Raw genomic sequence first — 14367 nt, forward strand, 5'->3', positions numbered from 1 at the left:
GATTTTTTAAAAGAAAAAAATATTTTAATATTATTAATTGATTTCTGCCTAGATTTTATTTTTTCACAGTATAGTGTAGTTCATTTTATTCATCTTTATCATTTTTTATTTATCTAGTTGATTTACACTGATATGCCAATCTCTGTACAGCAAAGTGACTGTTATACATACATATATACATATTCTTTAAAATATTCTTTTCCATTATGGCTTATCCCAGGAGATTGGAAATAGTTCCCTGTACTATACCTGGGACTTTGTTACATCCATTCTAAATGTAATATTTGCATCTACCATCCCAGACTCCCAGTCCATCCCTCTCCCACCCCCCCGACCACCCACCTTGGGAACCACAAGTCTGATCTCTGTGTCTGTGAGTCTGTTTTATATGTAGATACATTAACTTGTGATGTAAGTGATATCATGGTATTTGTCTTTCTCTTTCTGACTTCAGTTAGTATGATAATCTCTACTTTTATCCATGTTGCTGTACATTCTGCTTATTTTTTAATATGACTTTAACTTAGATTTTACAACACAGGAAATTGACCCACCCATTTTTTTCTGCGCCGCCCTCTGCCATTTTTTCTTGATATGCAACTGTAGTAAGGAGCCATTTGAAACTTCTTAAACTAAAAGTTGTATATATGTACTGAATATCTGGGGTTAAATATGACAAGTTATTCCTTTGGCAAAATACTTGTTAACTTTGCAATTTTTTTTTAGATGATTGAATTCAAAGCCCTCTTGGGAGCATCTAATTATTTTAAGAGAACCACCAGCCTCTCTCCACCCTCCAGTCATATCATATGAGTTCAGTTATTAGGCATATACCATAATAATCCTAATGAAGAGTTTAAAGGCCCTTTTTACTGTGAACCTTATTTTGTTTAGTTTTAGTCTGTGATTATGTGAGAGTCCTCACCTAAGAGATTTTACAATTAAAAATTAAAATTCTATGATTTTGGTTTGCACATTAGGGGAGGAGAGTGACTTTAAAATTGTTAAATCTCATTAACCAGGAATCCATGATAAACTTTTAAAGAAAATTAAACAGAATTATTTTTATCCACATCAGATATGTCAGGTTTCAGCCTGGAGCCAATTACTAGATTTGAGTTATTGAACTCAATAGATTTGGAATGGAAATGCTAACAGACTTCTAACTATGCTGGCTAGTAGGTACTAGAAGAATCTTGACAATTCATCAGCCAAACCTCACTTCACTGCCCTTAACATCCTTGCCTGTCAGTGACATAATTGGTTGCCTTCTGCTATCCCTCCTTGAACTTGCTAGCACTTGAGAATATCTCTTGACATTATTTCTTATGTATTAAGACAGAGAAAGCATAGTTTGAAGGGTGAGCTAGTAAACCATCTGACCGTCTTTGAGGAGAAAATGGAGTGTTTTGTTCCTCCGGCAGTTGACACAGTTGCTAATTGTTCAATTATAGTTCTTTAAGGAATAGGACTAATCTGTGAACACATTTGTGGGCTTTCTTTTCAGATATACTACTAACTTCTGGATTAAGTTATACATTATGAACCACAGAACCAGATATGTAAATTAATATTGTTTCAGGGTGAAATTATGTGTCCAGAATTCTCATCATGGTGATCATAGTTCCTGTAGGGCACATGGGCTTCTCTGGTAGCTCAGCTAGTACAGAATCTGCTGTAATGGAAGAGACTTGCATTCGATCCCTGGGTTGGGAAGATCCCCTGGAGGAGAGCATGGCAACCCACTCCAGTACTCTTGCCTGGAGAATCCCCATGGGCAGAGGAGCCTGGCTGGCTACGATCCAGGGACTCACAAAGAGTCAGACACGACTGAGCAGCTTAAGCACAGCACAGCAGAACCCACAGGGTACATGGAATGTAAATTCATGAGGCTCTCTGCTAGCATATACAGGAAACATTTCCCTAACCTGCCCACAGGATGAGTGTGTTAAAGAACACAGTGACTTTTGGTGAAGAATTCTGTCACCTGGCTTTTTTCCAGGTGTAGAATATTGGAGGTGGGTAGTATGAGAGGGGAGAGGGAGACAGAGAAATAAAAAGGAAAAGCTAGTGACAGCTGATACACTTAGATAGTAGGAAGCAGGGGACTATTTTATAGGTCGTTGACTCAGTGTCTGGAATTGACCGTAGAGCCATGTATTTTGTCTCACCCTGTGCTCACTGGCCACAGAATTTTGCTGTTTTTGTAGTGTTGGATCATATGAAGTTGTCATTTTTATGTGAGAAATGGCTTAGTATCAGAAATTTTATATGGTTTAAACTAATGCATAATAATACACTGTAGGATGGCTGCAGTTGTGGAGAGGAGTGTGTCTGTGTGTGTGTGTGTGTGTGTGTGTGTGTGTGTGAATGAAAGGTGGAAGGGAGGAAATGGAAATTCATGAGCCTTTTCGAGTAGTGAAGCTGAAAACCTCTAACCTAGCCTTTGGTTTTATACATTCAAAATTAAATACAGTTGCCCAGTGTTTTCCTACTTCTACATTAATACAGTTGAGAAAGTTTATGGGACTGGTTAAAATTAAATCACCTGTGACAGAGATTACCATTGGGGATAATAATCTGAAGTGACCGATGTCTGCAGCGTACAACGAAAGTAGCAGAAAACTGAAAGCCAGTAGGCACGCCTGCACTTGCATGCAGATACTTTTTTGAAACTGAATAATGTGCAAGTTCTTATTTGTCTTAAAATAGACTTTAAGGTGTTTTTAGTGGAATATTCAGACTGCTGATTTGACTTATCTTTGTCTTTCTTAGACGAGCTCATCTTCGCCTGTGTTTAGAACGCTTAAAAGTTCTTATTCCACTAGGACCAGATTGCACCAGGCACACAACACTTGGTTTGCTCAACAAAGCCAAAGCACACATCAAGGTAGGAATTTTTTTTTATATTTTCACATGACTGTCTCAGTCCTGCTGTCTTTTTAGTAGTGATTTCTGTCCACATATATCAGCTAGCTCACAATACTCTCCTTTAATGACTGACCTCAAGAGAAATTTTCTGAAAATTTAATGCTAATCTGATAGGAGCAACATAACCTGATTACGCTAAATTGTTTTGACAGCATGGCCATTTGAAGAGCTGGGAATACTAGGAAAATAACAATTACTCTGCTGATACCCAAAGGCAGGCAGTTGTGCCCCCTGGTGGAGATGACTTCATTTGGCTGTGTGTCCCTCAGTGTTTTTCCATCAAACTATACTACAGAGCTGGTTTCTCTTTTATGGCAATAACTTGACAGACTTTGAAAATTCCATATTGTTCTAGTAATGTAGCATTCATTATACACACACACACACACACAGTGAAGAAAAAACTATTTTTGATGTTTAAAAATACATATTTATGTATGTTTTTATACACACACATATACTTATAGTCATTCATGTTTTCTCTGTCAACAAAGAAATCTGCTACCATGTTAGGGAGGAATTAATCTTACTGTTTGTACTGTACAACACACAAACTTAAATATCACTGTATCATTTCAGAAACTTGAAGAAGCTGAAAGGAAGAGCCAGCACCAGCTAGAGAACTTGGAACGAGAACAGAGATTTTTAAAGCGGCGACTGGAACAGCTGCAGGGTCCTCAAGAGATGGAACGAATACGAATGGACAGCATTGGATCAACTATTTCTTCAGATCGTTCTGATTCAGAGCGAGGTAGGCAGTGAGCTTCTTCCCTAATGAAACACAAAGCATCCCTGTCTCTGAATTTAGAGGGTAGGATGGGTGGCATTGTGTTTGCTTCCTTCTTCTACACCAACACTGTATGTGGCATTCTAGATTTTATGCAGTCACAACATTGTCTAGCAATGCCTGTGTGAACTATAGAACATTTTTTCTTGATTTATATATATATACACACACATATATATCTCAAATATTCCACTTTGAAAAAATTTTAAAGTTGTAAGTTTTCTGTAGAAAATTGTTGAGTTCTCATATACCCTTCACCCAGGTTCCTCTAATGTTAATATCTTATGTAACCATAATACAGCTATTGAAACCAAGAAATTAACATTCATACAATATTATTAATCTATTAACCTTATTCAGATTTCACTACTGTTCCTAATAATGTTCTGTGTCTAATCCAGGATCCAGTGTAAGATCTCCATTGCCTTAGAAATATTTCTTCAGTCTTTCTTTCGTGACCATGACACATTTGAAGAATATTGGTCAGTTATTTTAGTGTTCCTCAACTTGGGTTTATCTGATGTTTTCTATTAGACTGAGGTGTTACACATTTGAGGGAAGAAATGCCACAGAAGTGATGTTGTGCCCTTCTTAGTTCATTGTATCAGGAAGATACATGATGTTGGTATGTTTTATTACTGGTGATGTTAATTTTTGTATCTGTATTTTAAAGTAACACACCCTCCATTTCTCGTAACATCTGTCCCAGAACATTTGTCTTTGGCAGAATTAAAGAACAAAAAACAACCAGAAAAGAAATTGTAATTGTTTGGATTTTACTCATCTGTTCATCTACAGCTCCCACCACATCAGGCCTCACACCACAATAAAAGATCCCAGAGGTGAACTCCGGTCACTTCATATTTGGGAAACTAGAGCTCACAAGATTTTGAGAATTTTGAAACAAAAAAGAAAATTTTGTAAAATTTCTTATTATGGAAATTTGACATTTTTATTACTTCTGATTGCTGTGCAAGGACTTCCCTCTAGTTGTAGTCCAGAGGTTCCTCTAGGCTACTCTTCACTGTAGTGTACAAGCTTCTCATTGCAGTAACTGCTCTCGCTGGGCTCTAGAGCCCAGGCTCACAGTTGCGGCATATGGGCCTAGTTGCCCTGAGGTATGTGGAATCTTTCTGAACCAGGAATTGAACCCATGTCCCCTGCACTGGCAGGTGGGTTCCTACCACTGGACTACCAGGGAAGTCCTATTATGGAAAATTTCGAACATATACTAAATAGAATAATGAACTCTCATGTATCCATTATCCAGCTTGTACAGCTGTCAACATTTTGTCATTCTTTTTTCACCTGTTCTCTACCACCCATATGCCCTGACCATTTTTTCTGAAGTTTTTAAAATCAAATCTCAGGTAACATTTCATTTTGTTCCTAAATACTTCAGTATGTATCTTTGATAAATAGGACTTTAAAAAGTACATAATACTGTTATAACGTCCCATAAAATTAATATTGAGTTGGCCAAAAGTTCATCTGATTTTTTCCATAAGATGGGTCTAGTATTGCTTCAGTTCAGTTGCTCAGTCCTGTCGACTCTTTGCGACCCCATGAATCGCAGCACGCCAGGCCTCCCTGTCCATCACCATCTCCCCGAGTTTACCTAAACTCATGTCCATCGAGTGGGTGATGCCATCCAGCCATCTCATCCTCTGTCATCCCCTTCTCCTCCTGCCCCTAATCCCTCCCAGCATCAGGGTCTTTTCCAGTGAATCAACTCTTCACATGAGGTGGCCAAAGTATTGGAGTTTCAGCTTCAGCATCAGTCCTTCCAATTCACAACAATTTTATTAGATTGTACTGTGATAGTTCTCCTATCCGTGTGCATATTTTTAAAAACTTCAGTGAATTTTCACATAGCCATTTTAATATTGAAGATGGAAGAAAAAAACATTTTCAGAATATTATTTCAAGAAAGGTAAAAATACAACTGAAACACAAAGATTTGTGCAGTGTATGGAGAAGTTGCCGAGACTACTTAAACATGTCAAAAGTAGTTTGTGAAGTTTCGTGCTGGAGATTTCTTGCTGGACAATGCTTCACAGTCAGGTTGAAGTTGATAACAATCAGATTGAGGCATTAATTGAGAACAATAAACGTTATACCACATAGGAGACAGTTGACATACTCAGAATATCCAAATCAAGCACTGAAAATCATTTGCATCAACTTGATTATGTTAATTACTTTGTTTGGGTTCCACATAAGTGGGAAAAAAACGTTCTTAAGACTGTATTTCTGCATGCGATTCTCTCCTGAAACATAACGGTTTTTAAATCAAATTTTGACGGACAATGAAAAGTGGATACTGTACAATAATCTGGAATGGAAGACATCGCGGAGCAAGCAAAATGAACCACGACCAACCACATCATCCAAAGGTTATCTTGTGTATATGGTGGAACTGGAAGGAGTCCTCTATTATGAGCTCCTTCTGGAAAACCAAATGATTAATTACAGTAAGTACTGCTCCCAGTTAGACCAAGTGAGAGCAGCACTCAATGAAAAGCCTCTGTAATTAGTCAACAGAAAACGCATTATCTTCCATCAGGGTACCACAAGACTGCTTGTTTCTTTGATGACCAGGCAAAAACTGTTACAGTTTGACTGGGAAGTTCTGATTCATCTGCTATATCCACAAGACAGTCCACCTTCTGATTTCCATTTAGTTCACCCCTTACAAAATTTTAATGGAAAAAATCTTAGTTCTTTGGAAGACTGTAAAAGGTACCTGGAACAGTTCTTTACTGAAAAAGACCAAGTTTTAGGAAGATGGAATTATGAAGTCGCCTGAAAAACGGCAGAAGGTAGTGGGACAAAACTGAATTTGTTGTTCAGTAAACTGCTTGGTGAAAGTGAAAAATCTGTCTTGTATTTTTGCTTAAAAACAAAAGAAACTTTATGGCCAACCCAATAAAATCAGATAATCCTATTTAATGTCATCTAACACCCAGTCTCATCAATTTTTCTCAAAAAAGGCATCTTACGATTGGTGTGTTTGAAAAAGAATCCAAAGTCTACATTTGTTTGTACCTTTTAAGGTACAGTTAGCCCTTGAACAGCCCAAGTGTGAACTGCTTTTCATTAAATATGTGCTACAGTACTACATGATCCATGGTTGTTTGAATCTGCAGATAGGGAGGGCTGACTCTAACAGTTGACTCAGATTGCTGTCTGTGTGGAGGGTTGGTGTCCTTAACCCCCATGCTGTTCAAGAGTCAACTATACTTCTGTAGTTTTCCCTTTCCCATTTTTTTTAATGCCATTTATTTGTTGTAGAACCTGGGAAATTGGAATTTTCTTACCGTTTCCCACATTCTAGATGTGGCTGAATGAATCTTCATGGTGTCATTTAACATGTTCTGCCCTCATATTTCTTGTAAACTGGTTGATAGGTCTAGAGGTTTGATTATATTCAAGTTGTTTTTTTGGAGGCACAGATACTTCCTAGGTGGTGCTGTGTACTTCCTGTGCATCAGTAGTATTTTTAATTGTCCCACACTAGTGATAACATTGGTCACTGGGTTCAGATGATGTCATCAGATACATTAATGCAAATGTATCAACCTTTTGCTTAATAGTTTAACAGTTATTGATGATTGTTGCCCTGATCATTATTTTATTAGGTGTTCCAAAATAGTGATTTTCTATCATTGTTGTGTTAATTAACTTTTTCTTCTTTAAAGAACATTTTTCATCAACTTTCTGGTTACCTTCAAATAAAGTCTTTACTGGAAAGATGGGATAAATGCTTGTTTTTGCTTTATCAATTTTCTGAGTAATGAATTGGTACCTTAGCAACCTCCAGAGGTAACTTTTTTGTTTAGCTCTTTGATTATCTTGTAAACTCGTATTTTTTCATGTACTAAATATGTCCCAATCCACTATAGTCATTCTTGTTCTTTTTAAATACCCGAATCCCCCATATTCTGTGGGAACATTTCAAATAGGTTTTTAACACAACCCTAGTTTTTAACACAACCCTAGGAGTTCGTGGATTTGTTGTCGTTATGTAAAAGCTTACTTTTTGTGTGTGGCACTTGGTTTTGAAGAATAGTAAGTTCACCAGAAGCAGCAGCAAAAGCCTCAAGGTCATAATGCATTTACGAGTGAGAGGCATAGCAGAAATAACCCTGCGTAAGGAAGTAGACCTTGGTCCTCGTCTTTCTTTTGCTGGCTACTACTGCTATTGTCTCCTCCTCGTACCCACCCCACCTCCAAATTTCAGAGGTAGAATGTCTTCATCATACCATCCCTGTTCTTACCTGGCAGCCCTCTTTCCCAGTGTTAGGGACTTTTAAATTCAGCATGCTCTGGATAGGGTGTTTTGATTTTGTTTCCCAAGTATAGGTCGGATGAGTGTTCTGTGATCTAGGAAACACTAAATAGCCTATGAAGAATTAATGGATATGAAGAAAATAGTTATGCATTCATAGGATTATCTGTACAGTTTGTTTGGATAACTGAGTGCATTTTAAAAAGACTGCTAAAACCTTTTGAAGCAATAAGCCATCTTCAAAATTATATTCTTCAAAATAACTTGCTCTGTCTTCTTGTGCTCAGCTAGAATCCACTTTTCTAAAGCAACTGTGATCAGTGTGAACCGTTAAAATCAGTGCCAATGTGAAACATCAGGCTTTTGAATTTAAGAGAATTGAAGGGAGAAAATAGTCTTTCAGCTCCGTTTAAAAAAAAAAAAAAGTATTGCTTTTTATGTATTATTGCTGATTGCACATGTAGTATTAAACAATTACAGTATGTATATATAGATATATGGGTCACATATTTATATTTTATCATGTTTTGTTTTTGAAGTAAAGTGAAATACCACCAGTATTTAAAGTAAAATGCCTTTACTATAATCTTTACTATAGATCTAACTATAAACCAGAGACTCAAGCCTCACACCCTCATTTCAAGCTATATTTGATAAAAGAAAATTAATTTGAAGACAAATCTGTGTTCTCTTTGCACTTGATAATGATGGCTTATTTTGGTTACTGAATAGTCAGAGATCTTTATGATGAATCCTGGAAATCTATAGAACTATACCACCAAAGGCCTGGATGGAATCATATTCTAGTTCATCTATATTAAGTTTATGCTCCCCCTCCCCACCAACCCCCATGAAGGGAGTTCTGCTTAAACATCACTGAGAATTAGTTTCTAGTTTAAGGCAAAACAGATGTTAAACCACTCCGGATTGGGATCTTTCAATATTAAACACTTAATTCCCAAATAGGTCAAGTGCTTTTGGTGGGAGGTCTAGACAGACTGGTGTCAAAAGCTTTAGTAAACTTGCTGCATAAATTGAGACCACCACTGTATACCAGACATTTCTTTGCAAATATATTCATTTCTCATCTTTGGTTCCTTCTGTTCCTAAGAGAGCGCTGATAACAGTTTGTATAATAATTCCTTTATATTACAAAAAGTAATTACTTTTCCTCATGCCCTGTTAGTTCTTGCAAGTGCACAAATACTAGATTACTAATGTTCCTCCTTTTTTCCCTTTGGCAGAGGAGATTGAAGTGGATGTTGAAAGCACAGAGTTCTCCCATGGAGAAGTGGACAATATCAGTACCACCAGCATCAGTGACATTGATGACCACAGCAGCCTGCAGAGTATTGGGAGTGACGAGGGTTACTCCAGTGCCAGTGTCAAACTTTCGTTCACTTCCTAGAACCCAGCATGACATGACAGTGCAGGGCAAAATATTCACTGGGCCAATTCAATCCAAACAATCTCTTAAATTGGGTTCATGATGCAGTCTCCTCTTTAAAGCTAAGCAAAACTATACTTGAACAAAAGGGTCGAGAGACCTCTATTTAAGCAAATACTTAGCAAAAAGTGGGGCAGAGCCTCCCCTGCAGAACAAATATTCATAATATTCATATTTGAAAATCACAGTTTCTAATGGCAGCAGAAAATGTGTGTGAAATTTTCTCAATTTGATTTAGTGATTTGAAAGAGGATACTGGAGATTACATCCTCTTTTTCTTTTCTAGTTTGCTCCTATCATACTGATTGAGTAGACACATTTAAGGATGGGATTATGAACCCTTCCCGAACTCTTTGGTCCTAAAACCAAGAATCAAACCTATCGTAAAGACAAGATAATCAGGCATTAATCTTGGATAGCTAAAAAGCTATTAAAACAGCCTAGGACAGCTTACCATGAAGCCTGTGGATGATCAATTCTTTATAAAAAGGAAAAAAAAAAAACTCATTTCATGCTCTGCAAAAGGAGACTCCCATGAAGCCTTTTGAAAGGGATCATCATGCAGCTCAGCTTTCTGTTGGATTCCATGCTAAGCAAGCTAACCTTATCCTGCATTGTTAGCACTAGGGCACCCAATCGCCAGCTCTACAGTCAGCCGCCCTTAGGCCCTTGGGCACATGGGGCAGTCCGTGTGTGTGACAGCGTCTACCACACAGGGCCTGATTTCGGATTGAGGGGCCAGAAGGAAAAAGCTCCACGTGCCTCTCTGTCTGCGTGGGCCAGAAAGTTGTACACGCAGATTAGCAGGCCAAGGTCTGAGCCACGGCAGCATTTTTATTTCAGATTTTGATAACTGTTTGTATGTGTTGAAAACCAAAATGACATCTTTTTAAAGCTTGTCCATAAAATACATAGACGTCTTTTATAGTGTAAAACACATGGGAAAAAAAATCATCTATTTTGATGCAGCATTTGATAATGATAAAACACCTCACACCTCACTCTTTATAGTGCACAAAATGAATGAGGTCTGGGCTAAGTAGAAAAAAGGTCAGTGCTGTTTTTGTTTTTAGAATCATTACCTTCTATCATCTCTTAACCATCTGATTATCTATAGTAGACACACTATCATAGTTAACATAGTTAAGTTTGGCACTTGTCTCATTTTAATGTAAAGATTTGCTTCCGTTTTCCTACAGGCAGTCTCTCTCCTTCCTCACAGCCCCATTGTGCAGGTGCTATTGTTGCTCTTGTCAATATTTTCAGAAATGTTATTTTAAGTGAAATTTCTAGCCTGCACTTTGATGTCATGTGTTCCCTTTGTCTTTCAAGCTCCAAGGTTCTCCCCGGCCCTCTCCCTTATCCTGGGAAGCCTTGGACACTTTACCCTGACTCTTTGGACTTTGTATACTTTAAATAATTTAACTACCCTTAATTACTTAAAAAAGGAAAAAAAAAGCTTTATGATTTTCATAACTTATTGCTGATTTTAATGGGTTAATTTCAGTCCTGTAGTTTTATTTTGTTTAGATAGGGCTGGGCAAGGAAAAACAAAATAAAGACAACCATATTTAGCAGTGCAGTTGAGTTGTGTGTATGTTAAAACTATCCTTTGTAAGTAGCACTTTTAACAGCTCTGTTTCTATATATGAAGTGAACTATCTTGGCCATACACAAGGCCTCATCATATACTTGTTTGTTCTTGTGCTCTTCCTGTGCCTCCAGAAATATCTTATCCTCGACTGTGGTATGTTTGAGTGAAAGAAATTCTTTGAAGTAGATGTGTGAAAAACTGCATGCCTTTAGAAGCCCATTATTAGAACTTGCTACTTCAGGTGCTGGGGACTTAATGCAAAACATGGTCAAAGAAATTTGTTTCTGTGGCCCAAGTAAATTATTTCTGGTTTCATTTATAATTACTCCTGGCCAAGTCAAAATATTCCTCTACATGCTTACTTTTGACTTTCCCAAGGGAGACAGTTTGAAGACTGCTAACTACCATGGAAAGTAAATGGAAGCCAGTGACAAAGTTTCTGTTTCGTTATTCCCATGGCATTCACTTGAATCACTTGCCTAGGGCTGGAATTTCAGACTTCATTTAGGTGAACTTGAGGCGCTGCCATTTTGCTGTATATGTACAGGATGGTGGGCTGGGAAGCCTTTGTCACAAACCTATAGGACCTATTTCAACTGCCCCGTCAATTACGCCTTCCCTGAATTTGTTTTCTTTGGGGGAAGGGGATGGATTGTACGATGAGTAAGTATTAATTTTTTAAAAGACAAACTGACTTTGAAGATACAAAAAGTTAACCGCAAGAAATAAAAACTGTGAATGAAGACTACCCGAGTGCTTCTTGAACCACCCTTCTCTATGAAGGAAAAAATATGAACATCCACACCTTGAGAGGCAAATCTCTTTCAGTGTCCATGTTGATACTACACTTCAGTGGTCAGAATTAATGGCAGTTTAAAATCATTGCCATTTCTTGTTCTATAGTTTTAGAACAGGTACCTTCTTGACTGATAATTCCATGTAACCTAACTGCAGATGGTTTAATGTACCAAATAATTTCTTCGGGCAGGACACAAAGCCATTTATCATTATCTATTCTCCAAATAACTTTTTAGGGCATCCCTTTGGCTATATACTATTATTCAAATTGAAAACCAGCCTGGAGGGTACCATTTAACCCTCACTAACCGAGTTAACACTGCCCCCTATATAAGAGACCTGCGTGCTGTGATGTGTGCTCACTCACTCAGTCATGGCTGACTCTTTGCAACCATAAGGACTGTTGCCTGCTAGGCTCCTCTGTCCATGGGATTTCCCAGGCAAAAATACCGGAGTAGGTTGCCATTTCCTCCTCCAGGGGATCTTCCTGACCCAGGGACTGAACCAGTTTCTCTTGCGTCTCCCACATTTTCAGGTGGATTCTTTACCACTAGTGCCACCTGGGAAGCAACAACAGCTTTTAGTACTATGAAGGGATTTTAAAAGGCAGTGAGAATTACTGAGGCAAAGCTTCTAAACCTAAGGCCACACGGACGGTTTCCTGGGTCATTTCTCTTGACTGTTTACCCTCTAGGTAAAGGTTTACCAACTGTTTACCTTCTTGGTAAAGGGTTTTTCAAGGGTTTGTTTTCTTCCACTTAAGTCCTTTTTCTATTATCCTTCCACCTCAAAATATTCTGTAGCCCTTCCAAAAATTGCATAATAGAACAAGGGTTTTGGCTACATTTAAATAACAGTTCTAACATTTGCTAAGGATGCTGGGCAAGTTATTAAATTACTTTATGGAGACTGTTTCCTCCTGAAAAAGTTGTTAAAAATACTACCTCTATTTTGAAAGACTGTGAAGGATTAAAACTGATATAGGTAATTCAACCCCACCCCCACAATCTAGGGGCTTGTAGCACCTAGATTAAGAGGTATATACTCCTCTTCTTTCTCTGATGAATGCAACCTTCTAATCTCTTCATCTTTAATCTTGAACTTTATAGTTATTCTGACTCTGGGTCTTCCCAAAAAAGGCTATTAAAAATGGTTCATTTTCACAAAATTCTGTGGCAGGTTATACATTGTAAGATGTAAATTTTGACATCCCATAGTAATTTTTAAATAAAAGCTTTGTAAGAGTCATGTTATCACTGGTTTTAGTGATTACCTGGTCTTCCTAAAAAAAAAAAGGACCTGAGTTTGAGTATGTTATACACTGATAGTAACTGCTGCATAATAAATTGAGTGCCCCAGTTAATATTTTAGTGCTGGTCTCACCATGAAAAAGAATCTTATTGGCCTATGTACTACATCTAACAGGAAACTAGTTTTCTTATGGAATACATCTGATTCTTTTAAATACGTGTAGATCAAAACAGAGTACTGGTTGGCAGCTTCGGTTCTTCCTTCTGTTTTACCTTTGTGCTCAGTAACCCAGTTGTGTCCGACTGTTTGCAGACTCATGGACTGTAGCCTGCCAGGCTCCTCTGCCCATGGAATTTTCCAGGCAAGAATGCCGGAGCAGGTTGCCATGTCCTTCTCCAGATAATCTGACCCAGGGGGTTGAACCAGAGTCTCTTTTGTCTCCTGCACTGGCAGGTGGATTCTTTACCACTAGTGCCACCTGGGAAGCCCTTTACCTTTTCATACAGTAATCAATTATTACAGGAAATGACTTAAAGTGAAAATGAAACTCTTTTAAAAGTTCTGCCAACTTCCTATAATTTTGGAATTTTCTATTTTCTCAAGCTCCTAGCTATGAAGGATGCTTTTAAAAGTCTTTACCAGTAGGACAATAATTGGGATATTCTAGATTTTCACACTAGGGCACAGAATAGCATTGTAAAAACACAAAAGCCATAACATACCTCTAAAATGTATATAATACAAATTTAAGAAGTCAATTGTTTCTAAATTAGCAGCTTCATCACACTCACTCTGAAAGCTAGGTCAACTAAACTTGACAGTGCTTTTGGAGGGAAACACTCTGGGCAAAAGAACCAAACGGATATTTACTCCTCCTTCCCGCATACTTCTGGGCAATGAACAACTGGACAATTACCATCTATTAAAGACTAGCCTAGCTGCGGATCTCAGACTTCAACACTACTTTTCTAAAGTCAAGTGTTTCCTCCAAGCCTGAATTGTTTCTGTTGTCAGAAATTCACTGCATCTTGCTAAAGTGAGCATAACCATGGCTTCTTTAGCTGTGCTCTTTAAAATTAACTGGGGAAACAAATTACAATTTTAATAATTCCAGCAACAAGTCTGTACTGGTTCTGTAAAAATGAACTGGTCAAGTGCTTGGTGGAAGTAAACTGCCAGGTTTTTTTTTCCAGCAACTAAAAGATGACTTAAGTATCCAAACTTTGGTATTTTTAGTTAAGTTCAGCTGTCAACTACCAGAAGCCCAG

General features: G+C 37.8%; 1 protein-coding gene across 2 annotated transcripts in view; it reads left to right on the forward strand.

Annotated features, from left to right (window-relative positions):
- MXI1 (MAX interactor 1, dimerization protein) overlaps positions 1–11793 on the forward strand; it is a 96278-nt gene extending 84485 nt beyond the window's left edge. For both annotated transcript variants that reach the window (XM_069567079.1, XM_069567080.1), the window contains exons 4-6: positions 2776–2890; positions 3511–3682; positions 9254–11793. In XM_069567079.1, coding sequence (XP_069423180.1) covers positions 2776–2890; positions 3511–3682; positions 9254–9417 — 451 coding nt within the window. In that variant the 3' untranslated portion in view covers positions 9418–11793. The remainder of the gene's footprint in view (positions 1–2775; positions 2891–3510; positions 3683–9253) is intronic.
- The last annotated feature ends 2574 nt before the right edge of the window (positions 11794–14367 follow it).

This window comes from Ovis canadensis, chromosome 22 (genome assembly GCF_042477335.2).
Source record: "Ovis canadensis isolate MfBH-ARS-UI-01 breed Bighorn chromosome 22, ARS-UI_OviCan_v2, whole genome shotgun sequence".
Classification (NCBI taxonomy): domain Eukaryota; kingdom Metazoa; phylum Chordata; class Mammalia; order Artiodactyla; family Bovidae; genus Ovis; species Ovis canadensis.